The 26,691-nt window shown below is 41.1% G+C and overlaps 1 protein-coding gene across 3 annotated transcripts in view; it reads right to left on the bottom strand.

Moving 5' to 3' along the window:
• DAAM1 (dishevelled associated activator of morphogenesis 1) overlaps nucleotides 1-26,691 on the bottom strand; it is a 165,461-nt gene that overhangs the window by 29,548 nt on the left and 109,222 nt on the right. For all 3 annotated transcript variants that reach the window (XM_047737013.1, XM_047737014.1, XM_047737015.1), the window contains exons 4-16: nucleotides 26,289-26,360; nucleotides 20,999-21,093; nucleotides 18,190-18,523; nucleotides 17,493-17,603; nucleotides 17,272-17,375; nucleotides 15,779-15,845; nucleotides 15,463-15,580; nucleotides 14,885-15,023; nucleotides 14,518-14,576; nucleotides 11,133-11,320; nucleotides 10,311-10,610; nucleotides 9,895-10,002; nucleotides 2,260-2,366 (exon numbers count right to left, since the gene is read on the bottom strand). In XM_047737013.1, the coding sequence (XP_047592969.1) occupies nucleotides 2,260-2,366; nucleotides 9,895-10,002; nucleotides 10,311-10,610; nucleotides 11,133-11,320; nucleotides 14,518-14,576; nucleotides 14,885-15,023; nucleotides 15,463-15,580; nucleotides 15,779-15,845; nucleotides 17,272-17,375; nucleotides 17,493-17,603; nucleotides 18,190-18,523; nucleotides 20,999-21,093; nucleotides 26,289-26,360 (1,802 nt within the window). The remainder of the gene's footprint in view (nucleotides 1-2,259; nucleotides 2,367-9,894; nucleotides 10,003-10,310; nucleotides 10,611-11,132; nucleotides 11,321-14,517; nucleotides 14,577-14,884; nucleotides 15,024-15,462; nucleotides 15,581-15,778; nucleotides 15,846-17,271; nucleotides 17,376-17,492; nucleotides 17,604-18,189; nucleotides 18,524-20,998; nucleotides 21,094-26,288; nucleotides 26,361-26,691) is intronic.

Genomic DNA, 26,691 nt, shown 5'->3' with positions numbered 1-26,691 from the left:
TCTAGCCCCTAGCTCCTTTCGTGTGTAGTAACGCACTGCCAATGAGGGGGGCGTGGGGGATGAAAGTAAGGTGAACTGCTGACCTGCTAAACAACTAAACACAACCCAAATTAAAACTAAATCTGCTTCATTTCTATTACCTTTACCACACAGCACACTACAGGTCAGTCCTATGCTTTCCTGACAGGAGTAAAACTATTGATCATGGAGCAGAAAAGCTTGTAGGGCTGAATCCTCAGTGGGAAAGAGGTTTTAGAACCTGATCCATAAGGTCTAATTACTGTAAGGTCAGCTGGGACTCAAAATTACCTTGTTATGTACAATCTGCTTTTTAATTATGCTCATTGTAATAACACTCATTCGTTAAATTGGATTTTAATAGCTACTTTTACAGATACAAGGCAATTTCTCAAAAATTATCTTCCAGAGAGAGTTTAGATACACTCAAGTTCTAAGTCATCTTAGGCTCTGACACTTCTGAGGTAACAAGGAAACTGCACAGCACAAATAAGAAATAATTCCTTCAATAATGAGATGGGAAATTTGCCAGAAAGAGCTGTAACCTTCTCTGTAACTGGTGTCAGTGTTATTATCCTCACTGACATCTCGTGCTGAGAATAATCTGTCTATGAGGAACTAGGTCACAGATTTTACTGTGATGAGCACTTAAGTACTATAAAAATTCAGAGTGATAGCTCCCTTTGTCAAGCTGTTTAAAAGTGTCCCTCTAGACTGCAAAAGCACAAAAAGAGGCAGAAATTCTAGGCTTTAGGGGAAAAAAAAACTTCCCTCCAATTTTCATTTAACGTCACTACTAAGAATGTGACTTGTAAAAGGAAATGACAGCAAAGCGAATTGTATATACTATAGAAGAAAAGTAAGTAGACCTTCAGTTTATTTCCTTGGTATCTTCCTGAGCATGTGTTCAGGGAGAAAAAAATGGGGCTAAGTACAGGGCCTGGCCATTTACATAGCTTCCAGCCAGAGGCAGAAATGAAACGCTAAGAGGATGGTTCACGTTACCTTCCTGGTTGTATTAAAATTCAGGGACCTCATTAAGCTTCAGTTTCTCTTCTATGAAAAGAAACATTTGCTCCCTAAAGTAATATATATCTGGCTAATAATCAAGCTCCATGCTGTAAACCAAGCAGCAGTGTTTTATGTTAAAAGAAATTCACTGTAAGACCATCTAAAAATAAAGACCGTCGGGGCGCCTGGGTGGCTCAGCCAGTGAAATGCCTGACTCTTGATTGCAGCTTGGGTCATGATCTCAGGGTCATGAGATCGAGCCCCACATTGGACTTGGCACTCAGTGCAGAGTCTGCTTGAGATTCTTTCCCTCTGCCTCTGCCCCTCCCCCTGCTTGCACTTTCTGAATAAATAAAAAATAAAGGCTGCCACTTTCCCTCTTTACTCTCTATGAAAATGAAGCCACCTTAAACCAGCTTTAATACCTATATAACATTCTTTCAGAATGTGACCAGGGGGGCTTATATTTAATGCCCCCAAATTTAGGATATTCATTTACCTCTTAAGTGTTAGGTATCTTTGCCTGACAGAAAAGTTCCTTCTAGAGAAAAGAAGAAATTAGATACAGAAAAGCTACTTGAAATGCCCAGGACAACCAGATATAGTGCCTGAAGCTATGGGCAGATTCCAGCCTCCCAAGTTTCCTTTCTTCTTCTCAAGTTCCCAGGCCGTGATGGTTCACTAATTATGTGAAAGATTCTCAACACGGCTGGAATGGATAAATTAGCATTTCACTCGGGTTTGAGATTTACATCTCTTTAGTCATAAAAATGTTCAGAAAGGACATGAAAATCATAAACTTGAAGTATAAAAAGGTGATTTAGAAAAGCAAAATGAAACAAAGAGCTTTCACCGTTGCTGCTGATTCTGGGACAGTGTTACTCAACAGCTAAAATATCTCTAAAGCCAGGAAATATAAATAAAGGTAAAGTCCATTTTACAGGCTCTCTGGAAAAATAAACAAAACAAAACATTGATTTGGGATGTTCCACTCTTTAACTTCAGGAGTCTGTGGAAATTAAACTCTAAGAAAGGAAGAAGCATCCAGCTCTGATATATTCCACACAGGGAAGTAGGGGCCATGAGTTCTCCTCTCCTTAGACAGAAGAGAATCCAAAGAACTGAATCTCAGCAGAGTCCGATTAAAAGAACAAGTACAAACATGTGGATGGGAGCCATGGGAGAGGAAAGTTGGTCCTACCAGAAATGTTTATTCAATATCAACAATACCTCGAGAGAAGGATGTTGCAATTCTGAGCTCTCCGACCATCAATCACTGAAAGCTCTTTGACTTTAAGTTTGGAACTCAGTGTGTCATCAATGGCATCTGCTTCTTTCTATAAAGAGCATGAAAGAAATCCATCAAAGTCAAACAGGGACATTCCGACTTCAGACACACATTTTCCTTTATATTTTCTGTTTACGCACACACATACACACACACGCGCGCACACACACACACAGGCGAAGCTGAGATGGTGAGGGAGGGAGTACAGGGAGGTGGTGGAACTGAAACGAAGGGCTAAAATCGAGTTGACAAAGGGAAGTAGTAAGAAAAGTTGACCACCCACATTTGAAAAAGCATTTTTGGAAGAACAAAGTGCATCTCTAAGTTGAAGATGTTAAGCGTGCATAAATTATCAGTGAGCGGTGCCCTCCTTTTGTCCCCCAAATCCCTATGGATAGCAGACAGAAGAACTGTCACTATGAATCAAGCTCGGCGGAGGCTTGCCATTGCTAGTCCTGGCCGTTTGCAGGGCCCATTCACTCCAGAACCATTTGCATCCTGAGCACTCAAAAAGCTGAACAATAAATCCTGCCAAACGTCCTCATGTGCAACAGGAAGCTCCCAAGCCCAGATGGTACCTTTCATCACCCAGGAGTCTGACAGATAACAGACAGGGGGCAGTTCAAGGCATGAGTGCAATTACTTGAATTAACAACAAAACACTACTTTGCGTACTCCACTGCTGTACAAAAAGCTGTAAGCAATGATGGCCCGTCCTAATTTATGGTGGAAGAGGCAAAAAACAATTATATATGAAATACTATTTATGTAAACTGGGCATCAAGGTGAAAATCCAGACTAACTTGATAAATAGCAAGTTTTAATTTTACTAGAGGTCGGAATCAATTTTAAAAATGGATCACGGCATTTTTAAAATGTAAGAAAACCAATGAGCTCTGGAACTGTGTAATAGTTTGGGAAAACAAAGACAATATGAGATTTATAGTAAGAGGCACCATGTGATCAAACGTCAACTGTCTTCTGTCATGCTGAGATTTTCAGGCAGACCTCTACGTATCAGTTAAGAGTTGAAACCCAACGCAGAATTACATAAGCCCTGAGTTACGCTATCTGGGAAAAAAAAAAAATTGGATAACTAAGACATTTTGAGCTTATGTTGAGCCAAGAAGTTATAGTAAGCAAAGTTTGGGTAGTTGCTTACTTACCTGCTTGGAGTTACTGTTCACAAAGAAATCCTACAGCCATGGCAGAGGCATGGAAAAGGCAAATCAGACATATGCAGTTCAGAAATCACAGCAACAAGTGGAAGAAAGCAGTCAAGGAAATCAGTGACACAGGGTAAGAGAGGATTTATGCCCCAAGGACCAGCCATGAGAGTTGATGAAGATGGGAGAGTCTGACTGAAGATACGATGAAGAGTGCTAACTAAGCATTCTGGGGAGAGAAAAACGACATGCGCAGTACACCATTTTCAATGCGGGCAAATCAAATTCAGAGAAGGAAGGACTTAGACACCCCAGAAAGACCCAAGTTGAGAAAGGAACAAATTCTCTTTGAAGGAGAAATGGGCTCCATTTATTCAACACGATGATTTTCACTTGAAGCAGAAAAATATCAATCAATTCCATCAACTTGAGGAAACTACTCCCGTGGTAATGTCCTACCAGCAAAATATGCTTTTTGGGTGGGCAGGGGTGGCGGGGGTGTTGAAATAATCTCCTGTCTTCTTGTGCCATAAGGAAGGATTAAAATACAAAAGACAAATTCAACAATATAGGTCAATAATGTTAATCCTCAGGATCCCCGAGTCCAAACAGTGCCTGGTGGCACTGTGGGTAGGTATGAGGAAAAAGACAGAATGTGCAATTAAGAGGCAATACATGATCATGTTGTGTGCAGGCCCTTGGTGGCCCTGTCCCAGCTGCCTCAGGGCTGTTCAAGCACACAAAGTCAGCAGCCTCTTCCTTAAATACTCCAGACAAGACTTGGAGCGAAGAAGAGAAAGAGGGAGAAGCAACTGACACGTTAAGAGAAAGTGCCAGTTTTCTTTACATGTTTCTGCTGTGCTGGAATGAGTGAAGCTTTGGTGTACAAAACACACGCCAGCTCTCAGGCCAATGGCTTGCACAACCAGCAGTTGTTCAGCAGATTCCTCAAGGCTGCACTGGCCCTGGCAGCATAGCTAAGATGAGCCGTTCCACATCATTCTTCCAGTGGGAAGCACAACGTGTCCCTCTTCTGCTCCACCCATACAAGGATGGATTGCTTTTCTAGAATGGCATTTAAAAATAAGTTGATAACCACAAGAAACCTTGCCTCCCCGATGCCACACTTTTCTTTTGTCCTGGTTTTAACAACCAGGTTTTCTACTCTGAAACTCCTTAGGACACTTGCCCTGTGAAAGCACTGTCTCCTTCCAAGGGCAGAAAAAACTATGGTAACGTGAATTCCATGAGGTCATCTTATCCTACTTTTTCTCTCTTAAAGAGACAAGTTGAATTTAGATCCAGCTCTTACTGTCTGGCCTTCAAAGAAAAAACTTCTATGAAGTTCTCTAGCAACTACTCTCCATAAGTTCCCACCACCAGAAAGTTAAGACTTCTGACCTTCACTGTAGTGCGCTATGGAATTAGGCAACTATCACTGACTGGGTATGAGGCTTGCAGCTCAGTCTTACTATCTGCAAAATGAATTAACAACTGGATTATTATTGTGATGATTAAACATGATGATTCGTGGAAAGCATTTTGTACAGTACCCGACACACATGTATGAGCTTGCTACTTGGAAGCTATTATACAATTATCTTTCAGGCTGATGATCAAGCCCATTTTTTTCTCCTATTGCTCTCTTTTTCCACAGAGTTGAAGAACAGCTGGTCCGGATTTCCCATTTATCACCAGCAGCAGGAGTAAGGGTAACAGTTAATAGCTAAGTAAGGTATCTTATCTTTCCAGAGGTGAGGATGAGGAAGGCCATGGGAGAGTTTAGTTAATTGTTAGCCTTAAGATTTACCTTCTTTAGGGGTCCTTTAACCAACACATTTTAAATAAAATCACAAAGCTTATTAGATACGGTATGTTAAAAATAATGATGTTTCCAGGCCTCTTTCAAGTAAGTTACCATTCTTCTTGAAACTTCTAAATTATTCCCTAATTGGCTTGGGCCAAACACCATAAAATCACCTATATTTGGTTCTACCTAATAGGATGTCTGATTTTTTCAGATGATTTTTGGTGTAGGCCTTTGGGAAACAGAAAGCTGGGACTTGCATTTTCAGGAACCAATGCTGACAGATTCTTAAAGATAAAGTTCTGCAATGGCAGGATGCTTCAACACTTCACAGATAATAATAATCCTTACCTGAATGGTTCTTAATCTTTTTGAGGTTGAGGTCCCTTTGTAAATCTGATAAAAGCTAGGGACCCCTCTCTAGAAAAATGCAAACTATTCATAGAAATATATACTATTTGTACAAAACCTTGCCTTTAATTAACTCTTACCATGGAGTCAATTACAGAGTCTCTACCTTTTACTTGGGTTTAAGAAAAACCATCATTCATAATGTTCTTTCTATATGTGCTGTGGCTAAGGGCCAAGATTATTGAAATAAATATCCTAATTCATAATTTTTCAATGTAAATTCTAGATCTACAGAATAATGAAAATGTAAAAAGAAAGAAAAATTCTTTGATCATTTATATTTAAAAAAATGAGAAGATAGCATTGAATGTTCCAAATGGGAGCCCAAGAATGACTTGTATATTACATATTAGCAGGAGAGGTCAGATTCAGGAGCTTGGGATAACAGTTATCCTTTTTTCCCTAAATCAGAGCAGAGAGGCTTTCATTGTTATACTACATGCTGCTAAAGGAGTGTCCTCAGGCAAAGAACTGAGAAGGAATGGAGATACGAGCTATTAATTTATCTCTACAAAGATATGACTCCCTTTAGGTAAATGGGACATTCACTTTCCTCTACCCAACTCCACAGAGAGGGAGAATGAATTTATAACATCTCAACAGGAAAATTTCCCACAAAACCAAAATGAATATTGTTTAACTCTATCTGAAACAGTACGACTATGCAATGCACATTGTGTATTAAAATAAGTCTTTTGTGTTTGGCCTGGAAATCACGCATAATACAGTTTCAATGAGAAAATAAGGTTCTGAGGTTCAAGAAATTGATTTTCAAATGAACTTCTGGAATGTAAGCAGGGGAATAACTGCCTGCTATTCCATTTCATGGGGCACATAAGCCTACGTAATCAGCTCTGCACACCTTTGCTATCCACAGTGAAAAAAAAAAAAATCCTGAATAGAAATGGTCTTATTCTTAAAACTGCAATTACAGACAATCCTTTACAAAGCCTGACTTTCATTACCAACAAGAGCACTGCGTAAGAACCAAGTGAAACTGAGAATTTACGCCACTTTGTAACCTGGCTGTGCCACCTGTTCAGACACTGAATATAAACTAAGCCCTATTTCTACTTATTGGTGAGATAGGAATAATACCTCATAGAGCTGGCATGAGGGTTAAATAAAAAAGTAAGTATAAGAGTGCCTCAAGAATTAAATTTTGGGGTTGATGAGACTGGGACTATGTATTTCGTATTCAGAACCAAAAATGTAATAGATACTTAATATTGTCATTTTTTAGTCTATATTATGGTTGTTTGCAGATTGTCCTCCACTTTGCTTTTATGTGGCAAGTTGCTTCGTACACCTGTGTAACAGTTTGATACATCTGTAACCTTTGAAGTATTTCATATACAAAGCAGACATTATAAATACATTTTGATTTTAATGATAAAATATTTCTCAGATCAATTGGGCATTTTTTGTGTATGTGTACATATATAAAATCTCTCCTAAATATCAAAAATCAGTGTTCACCTAAATTATACTAATCTCATATTTGAGATTTTGTTCAAAATCTTACTCTATGTAGTGTTCTTGTTACAGGCATGCAAGTAATGGCATTCAAGTGTTCTTCTGCCTGAGAAACTGACTTGCTCAAGCAACTGGCTGAAGTTCAGGCAATCTGACCAGGGTTTTATAACTGGAGAGAAGAAAGAGGAGATACCATAGAAAAAAATAGGCTCCCAGTATTCACTTGGGAGTGGAAAAGAGAGCAGTTCAAGTGTGATGATAATTACATAGTGCACTGCCAAGATTAAAATGAAAATGCACGGGTCTTAGACATTGCCATTAGATAGGAGACTAGGGAACACACAATGACAGATACCCCATTTCCTTTACTCTGTCCTACATATTTCTACTAGAATGTCTGCATTGTTAGATTTTTTTTTTTTTTTTTGGTCTCTCAACATGTAATAAACTCAATAAAATGGCTTGAATTACCTTCATTTGGGAAATATATCTATGGTTTAAAAATCTCATCTCAAATTCTTGCACCAAGAGGGGAAACAGACTTCAATTAAGCTGAGCCAAGTGTGTTGAAATTTTTTTTCCAGGAAGTGCTATTGAAAATGTCACAAATGATTCTACTTACCAGTCTACTTAGTGTTAAGTACAACTGAAATGTTCTGGTCTATACTGACAGGAATGACTACTGATTACTTAAACAGCAACTGGTTGCTAGGAGACAATTACCCAACTGCTAGGCTTTCTACAACCCCATCTCCCAGAGCTCTTGAGAACTGTCCATGTATTTGTCCCAGAGCACTTTGGCGGCATCCTTCTGCACCTTCTGTTGAAAGCCTGTTAATGACGAGTCTTGCAAACTTGGGTCTTCTAACCACCTGCTCTCATAATAAGTGCAGCCTACATGCTCAGACTTGAACAGCAGCATTTGGAATAACTGCTGTTTTCCCTTCCTTTAATTTACTTTTCTGAATTCCCAAACCTTCATCTTAGGCATCCAGAATGGGCCAGTAATACTGACTAAAACTGAAGTGGGAAATCAATTGGATGTGCAATGAGGTCAGAAGATCATTTGAATCTAACAGGAAATTTGCTAAAATGTCACCCAGAGAACACCTTCCTGGGTCAGCAGAGAGAGCCAGAGAGAGGAGGCCCATCTCAGCCAATCAGGAACAAGCCTGATCCAAGCACCTGCCATTCGAGGGCCCGAAAACATACCCTTTGGTTGTCCTTTGAAAGCTACTGGGCATGTCTTATCGTTTTTTTTCTTTGTTTTCCTTTATTTTGTGTGTACAACTGCTTCATACTTATGGGGGAGGGAGGGAGGTCCCAGCTGAGGGCTCCTGTTTTAGGGTCATGCTACCATAATAGACAACCATCTGCATTTTTATACTCTACTGGCATAGCATAAAATGCACTACAGAGAAGCTTTCCCTCTTGGTGAAATAGTCTGACTAAAAGGCATACACTACCTTTTCAAGTTCAGATGCATCAAAGGTTTTGAAATAAAAATGTGTCAGCTTTTCTTCTCCCCAGCCTCAGCCCATCTTCTCCTGATGCTTGCTTATTCTGTTCTGAGACACTTTTCCTTGGGAACCAGGCCCTGCCTAAGCAGACTAGGAAGTGCACAGCTTGTCTGAGGATGCCCCCCACCCTGCCTGGGCATGATTCCTGCAGGCATTAAAGACCTCCCAGCAAAGCCCAAGGAAAGCCCCTATGCAGATGCCTGTCATCCGTGCGTTCCTAGCAAGACCTGTTCTGCTCTCCGCAGAATCTCTTTGGTCACCCTGAAGAATCTTCCTGCTCATGCTCCAGGACACAATGTAGCCCTTCCCAGGTGTCTGACTGGGACCCTACTCCACTTGTTCCTTGTTCTTCTGAAATTCTTTGTACCCAGCCACCTTGCTGTGACCTCTTCTGGTCTTCTGTTAGGAGGATCTACTAAGATGCCATCTCTAGGAGTAAGAGGTACCACCAGATGGGACTGGGGCTTACGGCATCATGCTTGCTACCTGGTCACATCAACACAGCCAGCCAGCAAGCACCACATACCACTAGTATTCTCACTAGTATCACAAATGCTTTGCTCATGTTTCAGAAGCTTCTCTGGTCCTCTCTATCAGTACCATCTACCAACTAGCTCCGCCTTCCCAGCCCCACTTCTGAGTCTATCTGGTTCATGACATACAGTCAGAATTCTTCTCCAAGGTTCTAGCTAGCTGCCAAGTTAGAGTTATTTACAAACTTCTGCACTTCTAAAAGTTCCACCTACTTCAGAGCAGTCCACTTCTGATAATAACCACTTGATACATATATTTAAAAGCCAGATATACTAAAATGGCTTGAGAAACACACCTCGTGAGGGGACAATACAAGTTAGGTAGCTCTCCTAGTACTATTTTCTCCTGGTGACCCTTCTGGACTAAGTACAAGTGATAATAATAACAAGTCTTAAGAACTGCCTCCACCAAAGGAGATAAGGTCTTGAACACACACCAGGGTATGAGTTTCAACATGTTCACACACACAACTGACGGGCACCTAGACACATATGTGGACACACACACACCACGCTGCTTGGCAGGAACATACCAGGGTAGACCCAACAGCCTAGAACTAAGATGCCTATCACATCATGGGGTGACAGATGGATGGCCCAGGGACCAGGCACAAGGATGATTTTTTTTTATTCTTTTAGCATCTTGGAGAGCACGTGTTGTTACCTGCTGTCTTTGGTAGGCAGAGAATGTTCTTTCCAGGTCTTCAAGATCTAGAATTTTGAAGACTTTTGTATCATCAATTTCAGTCCATACTGTTCCTTCTAGTTTATTCTGCAAACATGTTAATAAGTGCTAGAGTTATAGTTAATACACAAAAAGAATAGACACGGTTATTTTTTTTTTTTTTTCAAAATGCTACTATCCCCAATTTCTCATTTTACCAGATGCTCAAAGTGGGCTGGCTTCAGACAACATGCCATTTAGTCCAGTTTTATCATGTAAATATCTGAGCTAGCGAGAACCCAAGTCCATACTAGAAAATGAAATCAGTTAACAGCCAGGACTGTTCCCTTTGCGGACACGACACGGTGAGCTGCTAATGCTATCCCTTAGAGGGAAAATTAGAACAGAGGGCTTACCTCAGGCAGCTTAGACCAGTTGAAGGATTTCAGGGCATTTGTGGGCTGCGGAATGTTTTTCTTCTTGAGTGCCAGCCCCAGTGGAGCACCAGGAGGTGGCAGGATCCCTCCTAAGGGAGGTGGCCCCGGGGGAGGGGGAGGGCCGCCTGGAGGAAGGGGAGGGGGCGGAGGTGGAAGCATTACACCTGGCAGGGGTGGAGGTGGTGGGGGCGGAACGAGGGACCCTGGTACAGAGGAAGGAAAGGGCCCCCCTGGGGCTCCAGGTGAGGGTCCGCCTGGGATTGAAGCACAGACGGCTCTCTGAAAAGGTAAAAAAAAAAAAAAAAAGACAAAAGGTCAGCGGAAGAAGTAAATTCATCAGGTGATTCTGAGAGTCTGAAACTTTGCCTAAAATGTATGTTATAGAGAAATCCACACTTCTGAGAAGATGGGTTTGCAGGGGCAGTAAATCAAATGGGCGTTAGGCTCTTCAGGGACAACTGAGTCAGCCCTTTGTATCTGGAACCTCAGGGCTAATTTGTAAAGCGCTCATTCACATACATCTCGCTTTTTGTAGCATCATGGTATGGTTTTCAAAAAATCAGTTTTCATTTCAAGAAGTCAGTGTGAGTCCCTCTGCTCTGATGAGAGGACCTGTATTAGAAACGCACACCCTCACGTCGCCTCTGCTGCCTAACCCACGGGATAGCGGAGGCAGCAAGTCTTCCGACCCCGGTGATAAATCACCGGGATTTATCCTCCAGGCAGAAGCTGTCTGCCTAAGGTGAGGGTCTCCAGGGTAAGTGCGGCCTCGGCCCACCGCCCGGCCCTCACCGCACTCACCCTGCTGAGCTCATGGAGCTGTGCTGTGAGATCCGCCACCTGCTGCTTGACTTGCTTATGCTCGCTAGTCTCCTTTTCAAGTTTCTCTTTCATTTTATTTAAGGTCTGCATCATCTCTTCCTTCTCTTGGGTCTTGGCATCACACTCGCGCTCCTTCTTTTCCAATTTCTGTTGTAATTCATTGTGCTCTGCACCAGAAAATAACGGGACATGAAAACAGGGGACTCTTCAAAGTGGAAGCGCTTTCTCTAAACAGAAAATTGGCTGCGGATGATTGTTGAGGCTCTTTATTAGGTAAATATTATTCCTCTTCTCCATCAAAGGGAGCAGCTCACAGGCTCAGTGGTGTTAGTACTTGGAGGGGTCCTTAGACAAACATTATTAGCTACAGAAGAGACCCTAAAGTGTGAGCACCTATTTGCAGAGGAGAATGGGGCCTGGTTGGTACTTACTTCAGGATCCTGTCATAAAAATGGCCCTTTAATCACTCTAGGGAAAACGAATATTAAAAGGGCCTCTTTTCACAAATTAGAAATGAGAACCAGAGAAGCCACTGTTTATTAGCCAGGTTGCTGGCTCATGTACAATGAGCACAGGGCTGAAAGGGAAGATCTTGCTCTGTGAGGACATGCTGATGTCAGACCATGTCTGTCCCAACACAGAGTCCCTTCTCCCGTTCTCCTCTCAGAAGGCTACTTGGACTTGAAGTATTTCATGCTTCTGACAAATAATTCTTTTTTTTTTTTTTAAAGATTTTATTTATTTGACAGAGATCACAAGTAGACAGAGAGGCAGGCAGAGAGAGAGGGAGGGAAGCAGGCTCCCCGCTGAGCAGAGAGCCCGATGCGGGACTTGATCCCAGGACCCTGAGATCATGACCCGAGCCGAAGGCAGCGGCTTAACCCACTGAGCCACCCAGGCGCCCCTGACAAATAATTCTTAAAACTTGTGAAAGCGAATGTTATCATCTCAGCATTAAAAACCTGAAGGGCAGAGTGTGAGAATCACCATTATCTGGGGAGAGAACTATTAGGTGTCCGCTGTAGTTTTACTGACTTCCAATCCTGCTCTAATGGAATAAGGCATCCAATTTAGCCTAATGCTTATTTACATTGCCAATATGCCTGCTGACTCCAACCCTCAAAGGAGTGAAGGGCTTTGGGAAAAAAGCCTAATGAAGTTTAGGCTGCAGATTTTTATTTCAAATACTTGGCCCCGATTCCTACTCCTTTTATTTAGTAATCCCACTAGAGATATAATCCACTGGGGGAGAGCTACACAGAATTGGTCTCTATTTATGAATCTGGTAACACATTTAAATTCTTGCTTTCTCTGTCTCTTACTTTCTGAGTCCTCCCAACTCAGTTCACAGAGAAGAGGTCAAGCCACTAGAAAGCCTTGGAGTCAAGATAACCACCAGTCCGCTTCTGCCACTCTGCGGAGTGCGCCCCTGACTTCCTCCGAGATGTGTCTAAAAATGACCTCACTGCACCCCAGTCTCCTCTTCTACCTCCACTTCATTCCTCTTCCACAATTGTAAGACTTGCCTCTGATCACTGATCATGAAGCTTTGACAAATCCAGCTGTGCGTCAGAACCACCTGAGAGATTTTAATGTTTTGGGAGTCTGTTCTATGGTTGGGGGGACAGGGCTTAGGAATTGGTTTTCAAGTGCCCATCAGATGACTTGGATATAATACCATGTCTGGGAAGCTGCTGCCAAAAGGCTTCTTTCCACAAAGGACACCAAGTTATTTCCACCTTCCAGGTCCAGAGAACTTCCCGTCTCCTCACAGCCTCCACCCTCCGATTCATCAAAGTATGCCCTCTTTAATATATCCTTGCTACCTGAAGCTTTCAGAAAAGAATTAATTTTATCTATAGTACCTCCTTTTTTACACTCTCCCTGTGACCTCACTGACCTGGGCCATTATCTCTTGTACCACCTAAGCGGGGAGAATCCTACCGCAGTCCCTATTGTTTACTGTGCAACCGTATGTGCCAGGCATTACATTAGAGCCTCTTTATTTGCTTTGTCATTTAATCTTTGTAACAGCTCTGTGAGCTGGGTGTAATCTACATCTCACAGAGGAAGAAGAGTGGAGAAGAGGACATCACTGCCTGCGCACGCACCCAGAGCCCAGCGCAGTGCCTGATACATACAGGCATTAGACAAGCATCCACGGAACAAATGAATGACTCCAAAGCTTCGGTCCTACATACTCTCCTCAGCTTGCACCCTTGAATCCCCATGCTCTAGAGGGCACCCCTAGAGGTCCCCCCACCGATCATCTTCTCTTTGGTATAATCTCTCTTCACCCCAACCTCTTAGTCAGTGTTTCTCTTCTTTCTATAACAGTTTCTGGAATCTATTAATAAAAAATGTATGTGGCAACCTTGCTTATGTGAGAGCAATGTTCCTTACGTGAGGAACCTGTAATATAAATGTACTTCACACATGGTATTTCCTGCTAGCAGTGGTGGCTCTGCTTTTCTGCTCAATGGAAAAGGACAAATGTGATGAGGGAAAAGGAAATGCTTTGGCATCTCTTGGACCCTCTTTTCAACACACTAAATATCGGGGTGAGCGCTATTGTGTTTTGCTGGCTGTGGCTAAATAACTTGGACCAGGAAAAGGAAGTCAGTTAACCAGCATAGTGAAAGAGCAGAGGCCAGGAACAGGACTGTTTTTACAAAAGGGCCAACTTCAGTTGTTGTATTCTGAAGGAAGTAGGGCAACTTATGTCCCTTCTCTGCGCTGGCACAGCAATAGGCACAAACAACCCTCCTGGCATTTGATGCTGAGTGTTAATACCAAAGACATATTCAAATACTCACCAAGAGCTGGTCTGTGAAAGTCTCATAATGTATATATCTACAACGGTCAGTGGTTTTCTACATGATTTTTCTTTTTATAACTGGTACCAAATTAAGGTCACATGGCGAATGGGGCTGCTGAAACCAAGTGGCCTGGGTTTCCCTTTTAAAATTCTGGGTCATTCCTGCTGTTCTTTATTACATTTCTTAAAACCTAGTGTGACTTAACGAACAGTTATGGGGCGGGGCAGGGAGGGCTGGAAGGAGCAGTAGCTGAGAAAATTTGAATCAATGAATACCAAACACCAAATGCTACAAGCTCTTCCAAAAAAATTTACATAATTATAATAAAAGGATAAAATACTTGGCAATCAGCATGACAACTAAAATAGCTCGATTCAAGAGAAAACAGGGCAAAAATGCCCCTAAGATATGGAAAAAGGAAAGACTGCTTGATGCACTAAAGTCAGGAAGAAGTATTAACGCAAATTTCTAAAATATACAGAGGGCAGAGCTGCCCAATTAACCAGTAACACGGCCTCTTCTCTTGTCGGGGCCTCATTATTTACCTTTTCTCATCTTTTCTGCTTGTTCTTTCCACTGTTTAACTTCATTTTCATTAACCAACCTGTATAATAGTTAAAGGAGTATTCATTACAAAAAAACATCAAAGGCCCACTGCCAAAATACATGCTCTCTAGGTACAAAAATAGTTCACTGCACAGAAAGCCCTCAGTATGCTTGAAACCCATTTAAACCCGGATGTTACTCAGATATATTACATATATATATCTATATATACGGATATAGATATATATACTCATGTTTGACGTCTAGAACATTTCAGTTCCCCCAGCTGCTATTTTAAAGTAGGGAAAAAAATAAATGTCTTACATGGTGACTATTATCTCACAGACCGCAAAATAAGAAACTTACATTCGCACGACATTCTTAATGTTAAAGTTTTCCAAAGGTGTGGTGTCGGGGTCCTGTCCTTTGTCATTTTGAATAACTATTTGCTGTATAATTCTATCTAGTAGTAGCCAGTACTGAACGGTGTTGCCACTTCTCTTATCTAAAAAAGAAAAGAATGGTAGAAAAATACTTCAAGTTGTTTCTAAATTAGGATGAATATTTTTCAATAGTGGTCACCCGCCAGGGCCACAGAATCAGAGATGTTTACATCTGCACCAGCACTTCCCAAAGTTTCTGGAATTCCGACATGCAGTAATCACTTATGTGATTGAGAGGCACTTTCTAGCCTTTTCAAAATGTGTTGTGAGGCATATATTTATTTTTAAAATCAAACTAGGTTATAATTCCCTTCAGTTTTGGAATGTCACAAGACACAGCTCACCACTGGAGCTGTGTGGAGACACTCTGGACTGTCACAAAACCAAGGTATGGAATCCCTGGTGTGCACCTGACCTAATCAGTACTGCTCAGAAGACAGGGCCCTTTGGATGATGTCCAAACACTCGGAAAACACACATGTAAGTCGCAAACACACTCACAAGGCATTTGGAGGCAGTGGTGCAGGATGGACATGAAGTGAGGGTAAGCTTCGCTATGGGTCAGCCTCTTCCTGGTCAGTTCAAACATCTGAGTCGCACTTTTTGTGTCTATGTGAACCTATTCCATATGAAAAAGAAATCTAAGTCAAATAGCCGATATCCTCAATATCTGCAAAGCAAGGTAAGCAAATCCAAGGCAACCAGCTAATCCTGCCATGTGGGCAGCAGGTTATACCCAGTCCTTGTCCACTCAACACACAATAGGGAAATTCTAGGAGCTGATGAATTAAATCAGAATAATTGTGAGCATACCTACCAGTTCAAATCTTTTGGCAAATTCTAGTTCATCTTCATTTCGGAGCATTTCAAAAAAATCTAAATGTCTGAAATCCAAAAAAGAGAAGCTATTAAAAGTAGAATATCCTACAAACACAAGCAGGAATTAGGACGTTAATACGAAGGCCTTTCCTGAATATTCATAGATTTCTCTAAAAGAAATAAGACAACAAAATTTGGATGCCTTTACTTAACTGTTAAAAGGAAAAAGACATACTCTGACTGAAATGAGATCACAATAAGAGACAAACCTAAAAACCTAGAATGGCTGGTATATAGTAGACAATAAATATTTATCAAATCCAAAAACAAGTCCAGATTCTGCTCACAGACTCCCTTATGGAAAAATAAGTCTGGGGGCGCCTGGGTGGCTCAGTGGGTTAAGCCTCTGCCTCTGGCTTAGATCATGATCTCAGGGTCCTGGGATCGAGCCCCACATCAGGCTCCCTGCTCAGTGGGGAGCCTGCTTCCCCGTCTCTCTCTGCCTGCCTACTTGTGATCTCTGTCTCTCTCTCTCTGTCAAATAAATAAATAAAATCTTACAAAGAAAGAAAGAAAGAAAGAAAGAAAGAAAGAAAGAAAGAAAGAAAAAGAAAGAAAGAAAAATAAGTCCATATATCTGCACTTGCCTGACTGATGAATTAAGACCATCAAAGAAATACTCATGCCATTCACTTATTCATTCAAGTATTTACTGAACCCCTACTATGTATTTTAGACACTGAGGATAAGTTCTATGAAGATAAGTACATCAGGGTAAAGGGAAAAGAGAATGATGGGAGGTGATGTGAGTTGTGTACACACACTGCTGATAAAGCTCTCTCTGAAGGGAAGAAGGGAATAAGCAATTTAGACATCCGTGGTAAGATCTTTTAATGCTGAGAAAATAGCAAGTGCAAAGGCCCTGAGGCAAAAGTATTTTGACATGGTCATAGACTACCAAGGAGAAGAGCATGTTCAGAGTGCATGAATGAAGAAGTAGAAGGAAGGAAGTAGAAGGAAAGGTCTGAGAGCTAGCTAGTGGGATAGCTTAGAAATAGTGAAATGATTACAAACAAGAGAATGAAAATTCACATTCACAGAATGCCTCTCATGGTGCCAAGAGATTCCATGTCTTATAGCCAATCTTCATAACAGCCCACAAAAGATAGTGGTCATCATTATTATCACTATTTCTTGGTGGGGGGAACCAACCAGTAAGATTCAGAAAAATTGACCACCTTGACCAGAATACATAGCAAGTTAGGAGGTAGGACGAGGACGTAGATTCAGTCTGATGCCACATCCCGCATTAAGTTCTCTATACAATGTCTTACTTCTTTCACTGACAAAGTCTTAACACAAAAGCACCATTCACTGAACTAATATTTGGGAGCCAAGTCCTTATGTTACAGAAAGGCCACATGCAAGTCACAGGCACTACGTACAAGGAAAAAAGCATGAGCTATCTCAGATGATACCAATCTGACTTACCTATCTAATGTTGAATTTTCATGTTCCCTTAATTTATCTATTACAGGTTGAATTCCTAACATCAGAAATTCATAGCGCAGATGAAGTCTAAAGTCCAAACTTTCCTGAAAGTGAAAGGGTGATAAAACACATATTTATGCTTTTTGGACTCACAAAAACCTTTTTAAGAAGATTATTCTTTAATAACACATGCTTTCAAGAGTAGTATGGAAGGTTCTTACCACTCCTGCACCTTGGCTCAGCACTGCATTGATGAAGGACATGATGGCAGTCTTGAGACTCACTTCATCTCGATACCGCCCTGTGCTTTTATCCAAGTCATTAATTAATGTCTACCAAGAATACAAACATAAAAACAAAGGATGGAATCATTACTAATCTTACACTCATTTTATTGATTTTTATACTCAGAAGTAAATGTTTTAAATCTTGTGTTTACTCAGAATCACATCGATCTATAGAAAAGCCACCTTTTATTTTTCTTAAAATATGTTCAAAACACTACTTTCAAAATTCCTACATCTCCTATGTCCATTTATACATGCACGCAAAGTACAAAAGACTGCTTTTGACTTAGCTTGCTTTTTATATTTGAGTATAAATACGGTGACATAATCTCACTGTTTATACTGATACTAAATCAGGAATGGTAACCTGTGAAATTTCAGGGAACACTGCATTTAGTGGATTCAAAAGATGTGTTGTAGGAAGCAGGGCCACATTTTCAAATTCAGTAAGTCTAAAATCCCAGGTTGATCAATGACTGAAAGCATATTCTACTCTGGTACTAAAACCCAAGAGGAAGGAAACACTTGAGTCATCACCACAGAGGGGAATCTTAAGTGATGATCCCCTTCAGGGCCAGGAAAGCACCCGTCAGTCGGGGTGGATGACAAAGTGAAGAGTGAGCGTGCCCACCTGAAAGCGGGTTCTTTCGCTGGCGTACTTCTGGTAGTGCAGCATGGCCTGCAGAACCTTCTTGTGGCCCCCAGGAACCAGGCACACGGCGCCCAAGATTTCCAGCACGGCCACCTTTGTTTTAATGTTCTCTGTGCTCAGACTCTGAGCAATCACATTAATACTCTCAGAGTGGGCCAGGACATGAGCCCGACCTTGAGAGTTGTTCATTAGCGCCTTTATACATCCAATGAGAGAGGTATGTATTCGAGACTCTGAGGTCTCGTAGTCCATGGTCTTTAGAAAGTTGAGAATACATGACAGGCCATCCAAGTCGATAAATCTGGTTACAAACCTGGCAGGAGAAGAAGGTTAAAATGGATCAGACTTAGGTCTCTTTGTGATTTTCTAATAGCCCTTACTGGAAAAGTTTTGCCCGGACAGGAGAAAGGAAGATGTAGTTCCTGCAGTATCAAAGACCTCATGAATAAAGTCTTCTGAATTCCTGACCCCTTCCTCAGCACAAACCCAATGGTCAGCTCTACCAGATATGTGAAATAATCTCTGTTTGAGATAAACAGATCTCAACCGATACAAGAAACAAAACCAATGAATGGATCATAGAGCCACAGTAAATCAAGAACAAGAAGACACTCAGAATATGTGGTCTTAAAGTCCTGTGTTAAGGGGCGCTTGGGTGGCTCAGGAGGTTAAAGCCTCTGCCTTTGGCTCAGGTCATGATCCCAGGGACCTGGGATCGAGCCCCGCATTGGGCTATCCGCTCAGCGGGGAGCCTGCTTTCTCCTCTCTCTCTCTCTGCCTGCCTCTCTGCCTACTTGTGATCTCTGTCTGTCAAGTGAATAAACAAAATCTTAAAAAACAAAAAAAGTCCTGTGTTATTATAACTTCCTAAACACCTTTATGTTAACCAATGACCCATATCAATGAAAGTCAAAGAACATCCTTAAGCTCCAGGATATTTGCTTGTCAAATGATAATCTATATTACTAACATTTTGTAGCAAAACCCTTCTTTTGTAGGACATGCTACGGGAATGCCTATATAAAAACAAATAAAGGGCAGCTGGCTGGCTCAGTCCACAGAGCATGTGACTCTTGATTTTAGTGTCATGAGTTTAAGCCCCATGATGAGCCTGGAGCCTACTTAAAAAACTAAATAAATAAACTGCTAAAATAAAACAAAAGTGAGCCTTTGTTACGGCACATTAATTGATACCCATGGCATTTATTTACTGTAAGCTGATGAGAAAAATTCACGATGCACATATACACGTGAAACTCTGAAAACTTCCAAAATAACATAACTTGTTTATATGACTACTCCAGAAATTTCCAAACTTACTTAGTTTTGGATACCTATTAACATCTGAGAATGCAAACACACACACAGAGGAAAATACTGATGTAGTTAGGATTGGTACAAAACCTTTGTCATACAACTGCATAGGATTTTTGATAAATCAATATATTTTTCTTAGTTAGCATTTTATAGTCAAATAAAGAAAAGGAGATCTTTATTTTCCAGCCATCTCATGCAGTGACACAACGCAGATATAGCCCAGCTGGTTAAATCAAGTGGCTTCATTCACAGCTCGCATGTTAATGAAATGTACCTATAAGGAATCCAACATTCCACCAAACCTTAAAGACTAATGGAAAATGAAGATGTGAGAGATACACAAGTGGAGGCTGACTGCTCATATTTTTAAGTAATAGTTTCATTGAGACATAACTCACATGCCATAAAATTCATACTTTCAAATGTACAATTCAGTGATATTCACAGAGCTGCGCAACCACTGACATCATCTGATTTCAGAACACTCTAGTCATCCCCGAAGGAGCATCTCCCCTTCTCCCCAACCCTAAGAAACCAGTAATTTTTCTCTCTGAATGGTTTGGTCTTTCTTTCTGTATGGATTGGTGTCTTCTGGACGTTTCACAGAAATGGAATCATGTCATATGCTTTCCTTTTTCATCTGGCTTCTTTCACTCTGCATAAATAACTTCAAGGCTCGTCCATGTTGTAGCATGTATCAATAGTCTACTCCTTTCTAGAGCTGAATAATAATTCATTGTATGGATAGATCACCTTCTATTTACCCATTCATCAGCTGATAGAATTTGGGTTGTTTCTACTTTTTGGTCATTATGAATACTGTTAACATGAACATTCCTGTTCCCTCAGCTATATATCGAGGAGTAGAATTGACAGGTGATAGGGCAACACTATGTTTAATTCTGAGAAACTGTCCAACTGTTTTCTGAAGTGGCTGCACCATTTTACATTCCCACCAGCAATGTACAAGGGCTGTGATTTCTTCACATCTGCACCAACACTTGCTAGTCTCTGTCTTTTTTTTTTTTTTAAGATTTTATTTATTTATTTGACAGACAGAGATCACAAGCAGGCAGAGAGGCAGGCAGAGAGAGAGGAGGAAGCAGGCTCCCTGCTGAGCAGAGAGCCCGATGCGGGGCTCGATCCCAGAACCCTGGGATCATGACCTGAGCCGAAGGCAGAGGCTTTAACCCACTGAGCCACCCAGGCGCCCCAAGTCTCTGTCTTTTTAAATTTATGTCATCTTAACAGCTGTCTGCATATCTTTTAATTGAAGAAAATCATGTATTGAATGTTCCATGATTAAAATATTTCACCCATGATTCAACCGAAGGTTTTTAAGACCTCCTTGAAAGTTTGGCTACTGCAGAAAAAAGAAAAAAGAAGGGTAGGAAAGAAGGGAGAAAGAAAGGGCAGAAGAAGAAAAAGAGAGAGAGAGAGAGAGAATACATGCTATCCAGGAAAGAATTACCTCATTGGCTTTGTCCTTAGTGCGGTCTTCAAACTTTCTATAGTTTTACTTCTCTCTTCTTCCTCTTCCTTCTCTAAAGCCAGGAGAGATTTTCTCTATGCAAAGAAAACTGAAGTTACCTCTTCAAATTCTATGATTTAATTAGGATACAAGCAAGACAAGTCCACAGATTACATGCTACTATCACTTTTAATACAAATAAACAACTAATAAATCTATTACTAGGATTACTATAAAACCAAAATATAGAGCAAAAGTACTAAGAATTCTTACCTCTACTGAATAGTTACCTCTACTGAATGTTCTTTCAAAATTTAGATAAAGCTTTAAGAAATGTTTAGAAATCTTCGGTAGAGATTAACTTGTTCAACTATAGTTATATAACTATAACTGCACTCTGATGAAAACACTACTATTTATATTTGATAGAAAGAAGGTTGGATCTGCAGTTAAATACAGCATTCTGGCAACTCAAGTTAGTGACAATATGACACTATCAAACCACGGCAGTCTGTGTAATCCTCAAGCCGAAAAGTAGAATCTTCTACACTTTTTGTTATGCCAAATCATTTAATAGGAACAATCAAATCAGACCCGATACTAAGATGAACAATTGTTTCAGAGTAAATACTTAAGTTCTAAAAATGATTCAACATCACTTGGAAATGAGGCTGTGGAGTGTGTGCTTGAGGGAGCGGGTGGGAGGCTTACACCCTCACTACCTGGGATCTGTTGAGCAGAGCTTCCCAAACTTTAATGCGGACATGGATGTCCTGGGGCTCTTGCTAAAACGAGGCCTCTGATTTGGTCTGTCTGCAGGGAAGCCCAAGACACTGCACTTCTGACTAGTTCCCATGCAGTGCCGATGCTACAGGTCTACAGGCCGCACTCCGTAGGGCAAGGCTCTCAGGAAGATCTCAGTTGACATTACAGTCACGAGTGCTAGTAAGGTTTATCTTTGTGAGAAAGTCTATTCCATTCCTTTGAGCCCATGATCACCTAGTTGTACTAAAAGTATCCTCCAGTCTTAATGGCCTCAGGGCTGCTGGTCCCTTGCCATCATCCTGTTCTGAACATGTGCTATTCTAGTCTCAGTCTCCCTTCCTGCTACCACTTCTGATAGAATGCATGGCTGGGAAACAGACTGGGGTTTTGTGGGGCAGCGGGGAAGGGAGGTTTGGCTCTTATCCCTGTGTCTCCATGATCTGGTCACTCCCTTTCTTTCAGGACTGCAGATCATCAGAGCGTGACTTGACTTCATTTTTTCAAGTTAATAGTATCAGTATTAAGTAACTAAATGGGAACTAAAACCTAAATTTGACTTCACAATTAGGAGGGTTAAAGCTCCAAAGAAATATATCAGTATCGTTTAAGGCAACTGAAATAAAAATCAGTAAAGTCTCGTTTTCAAACGTGTTACTGCTTCTGCGGACACTGTCCTCTTGCTTGTGATGTGCCTGGACAGCTGTGACCAGGGGACGGCACGGGAGGAAGCTGTGTGCAGAAATGGCCAATAAATTTCTTCACGGCTCTGTGAGACCCATTCCCTGGAAAATTCAGCCCGAATCCAGCCAAGTATGTTTAATCTCCTATGACACAGCTGAACTCGTTTAGACTCTGAAGCAATCACTTTGAATCTGCAGCTCAGAATCAAGCTGTTTATGAACATCACCGCTTGTTCCTAAGTTTAATCACACAAAACTATACCCAAATTGAAGACACACATTTCTTATTATGGTTCACTAATACCAAAGAAAGATGCACGTAATTATTATTTTAACAATGTTGGAGAGGATGGAACATCTGCATAAAAACAGACTACAGTAAGTCTTTTGCTAGGAGAACTGGGAGATTTATGAAAAGTCGAGAAAACTGAATTAGAATTTCCTTTCCCAGTGTAAGGACCATTACCTTCCTTTTAAAACAGAGGCAACACACTCTTTTCTGTATGTGATACAATTAGATTTGAAAAAAAAATTGTGTTTGTTATACCAAGAAAACTGAGGGTATGCAGATGAACATGATATTCTAATACGACTTTTCAAAATAAAATATATGAAGTCTAAAGTTTTCAAGCTTCACATTTAGGAAGAAGGCTTGATTTGCAGCTTTTCACAGATAAAGGAGACATCCCTACTTTCTAAAGAGAGCTGCTAGGCCAACCATCTAGTATGCCCCTTGGCATACACAGGTCAGGCTTATGGTGGCCTCCCTGGGTGCTCTCTGCACTCATTCAATCCCCTTTGCCTGGAAGTGGGCAAAGGGCAAAGCGCCTCCTGGTAGAGGATCTGATGAAAGCTTCTAAGGTGTGCACTGGAACATCCAGTTCTGAGAGATACAAAGTAGGCACAGAAATCATTCCTGTCTAGCTGTCTGGTACTAAGCTCCTGTTGGAAACATTTCACTGGTGTGAAATCAACAAGCCAGCTGCTCAGCACGCTGAACTTCACCTTGCATCCTTCCTCCCTGGGAGGGCACGGAGAACCCCATCCAAAGGAAGCCCAGGTCCTTCTCAAACCTATTAGGCTGTGCTTTTATGATACTGTTTTTCACTCTTTAAAAGCCAACAGATCACTCTGGGGTCCTCTAAAGAACAAAGCATTCTTGTCAAGAAGCTTACGCAGTCACTGAACTTGTTCTGCAGACCAGTTGAGTGCTGCAGTTCTGGACTCGGGCTGTTCATCAGACTCTGGAGGCATTAAAGAAAACAGATGCCTGCCCCACCTTGGAAAAGTCGGGGGAGGTGGAGGTGGGATTACCAGGCCTCTTCTACTTGCCAAAGGGTTTTAAAAAACCGTGTGAGAGGCAAATTAGAATGGAATCTTTGGGCTCAGTCTGATAGGTTTACATTCCAGCTCTCCTGTTCCTAATTAGATGACCTTGGGCAAGGTAACCTTTCTCCAAGTCCTAGACTCCTTATCTATAAACAGCACTTCCAGCAACCCCGCTTATAAGGATTTAAAACAACCAGTAAAGTGCCTGTTATGCTGCTGTCCCATGCTGCAAGCTCCAAGAGAGGTAGGGATGCTGAAGACAAAGGACGGTAACAGCGTGGATCAATCCCCTTCAACAAATCCCTAAGCTAGAGAGCTCAAGTTGAGCTGCCAGGCAGTGAAAGGATTTGGAGGAACTGTAGGTCTTTCTAGTCCCCAGGGACAATGTCTCAGGCTCTCTGCTGTATACTGTTGGGAAATCTCCAATACAGTTAGCAGAGAGACCAGCCAGAGCCACAGTAGAAGGCGGTAGCAACAAATAAGGTGAGAAAAACAGAAAATTCAGCATAGGGTTTTTGGTCTCACCAGACCTCCTTGTTCGTTACATACACAGGAGTTCTGCAGGCTCACTAACTCAGGAGTTATTACTGCCTTTTACCCTTAACCCTAGAAAGACACCACCTCTGTCCTTCCAGGAGCATTAGAAAGCTTTGTTAGGTGTTAAGCACGTAAAGAATAGCAAAGTGACTGACAATTTAATTGCCTTGAGATACTCTTGGAAAGGATTTTGGAATAGGAAGCAAATATAATTAAAATGTAGATGACTCATGAATGCAGCACAGGGTTGTCCAAGGAGCTGGCCGAAGGAGAAAGAAGGCTCTTAAAGAAGTGCTTCATACTGGCACATCACAGACCTAGTGCAGGAAAGGAGCCAGGGTGACTCCATACAAGGCATGGGTTAAGTCACTACAGGACAAATTAACCTAATTGCCCCCAAAGTGTGAAGAAAAAAAAATGCCATAGTATTTAGCACTTCTCCATTTATAGAAGTGAATTCATTAACGAAGAAGCAACTTCCCTTATTACATCAAACAATGCTGACTTAATTAGAAAGCAAGACTTTCTGCCCCACAGCTCTTTTTTTTCCCTACCAGCCAGGAACAAGAATTTAGAACTTAACCTTCAAACGCAGGAAATGTAAATGGCTCTAAGTTATTACTGCTCAGGCTGTGCACAGAAAAATCCCTGATGGTCGTCACAAGCCCCACACTTTGCTAACATATTCATACAAATGCTGAGATCACTCTTTTCTCATCTTTGCCATTATGTAGGATGCCTTGGACAAGGAGGCATTGGGTGTTATTTTCTGCAGTGCTTTTAAACTAGAAATCCTCGGGGCAAAAGCTTATGCAGTTTCTTCTATAATTTATACAGCCCTGTCCACATTTACTAGGCTGTTTATTATTCATTGTGCAACAGCAAAAGAAGCATCTTCAAAGAAAAAGCTAGAAAAGAGGAAGCTACTAAAAGTCAATGTCTCTAAAAGTTTAATAAAAGTGTGATTCACATATTCTAATCAGTTTTTAACTTTTGCAGCAGCAGCAAAATATTAGACAATTTTTTTTTAAATGTTTGCCTAAGTATGAGGCAGCTAATTATCCAAAAGGACCCTAGGAAAGGAAGAAGAGGAAGAGGTAGAGAAAAATACTTATTATGGAAGCTATCATCTTGCATGGATATTATAAACTCAAAGTTGAATCTAACAGAGTGATCTTAAAATCCTGAGTGTACCCACACAAGTGAACACTGGTGCACCATGGGCAATCACCGATTTTTATCGACATGAATAGGATTTGAGTTATTAAGGCTCAAAGTTTGAGGACTTGTTTTCTGCTGCATATTTTAGCTGGGATCAATACGTGCCCTGAAGGGTGCTCAGAATGCTGACATTACATGCCATCCATGTGATCAGAGGCGTATTTTAGGCACTGAAAAATGCATCTTAAGCAATTACTTAACCAAAGATTTCCCAAGGACATCTCAGCATAATTTTTGTCTTTTATTCACCACTTATTCCATAAACTCCCTTTGTTATTTACAAGAGTGAAGGAGCACCTGGCTGCCCTGTAACATCAAGAATCCAGGAGCTAAGCAGGTGGAAAGGAGAATGGGAGGAGAACAGTGAAGGAACAGTTCCATTGTATTATTGTAAAATGCTATTAACGTGTAGACTACTACTGCCGTAACAACGCTCCAAACGACTGGTAAGAGCAACTGCAAGTTAAAGTTGAACATAAGCCAGATTTAAGATTACATTTCCTCTTATAATATTAAACTCACGTATATTTTAGTGTGTGCTGATTTTATGTAAAACATACTGGAAAAAATAATTTCGCCAAGTACAACTCCTGCCCTCCTTTTCAACTCCCCCCTACCCCCGCAACACTGAGTGTTTGGAATGGAGTTTGGAAAGATAATGACATTTGGTAGTTCTTACTCAAGTGAATTTATTGTCCAATTGTGTGCTAAATTTGCCTTTTAAAAACTGTGTGCCATTGAACAGAAAGTATACCTACAGCAGCCATAGAATTGAGCTGATCGATGTAGAATTCAGGCCAACTTGTCGCTCCCTTGTTTTCTTCCTGGTCCTAAATAGAAAGCAAAAAACATAATATACCACCAGATATATATGCACAACAGCCATAAGCACATCTGACTTTCAGAGCATCTAGACAATGGCCTAGATAAGCCATTAGAAGACAATGAGATAGAAGATGTTGGTCTTCAAATGTTGCCTCTAATCATCAGACTGTTCCCTCACCAAGGGACAAGACGGTGCTACAGACAGACTTAGGTGTGACAAAGGGGACATTTTCTGAACGACGAATCAAGGGGAATTTATTATTTTAATCACTTTTTAAATTTGTATTTTTTAAAAAATTAAAAAACAATGTACATAAAATATTGTATTAGTTTCAG

The sequence above is a fragment of the Lutra lutra genome, chromosome 7 (genome assembly GCF_902655055.1).
Source record: "Lutra lutra chromosome 7, mLutLut1.2, whole genome shotgun sequence".
Classification (NCBI taxonomy): domain Eukaryota; kingdom Metazoa; phylum Chordata; class Mammalia; order Carnivora; family Mustelidae; genus Lutra; species Lutra lutra.
This window is presented reverse-complemented; position numbering and strand designations above follow the sequence as displayed.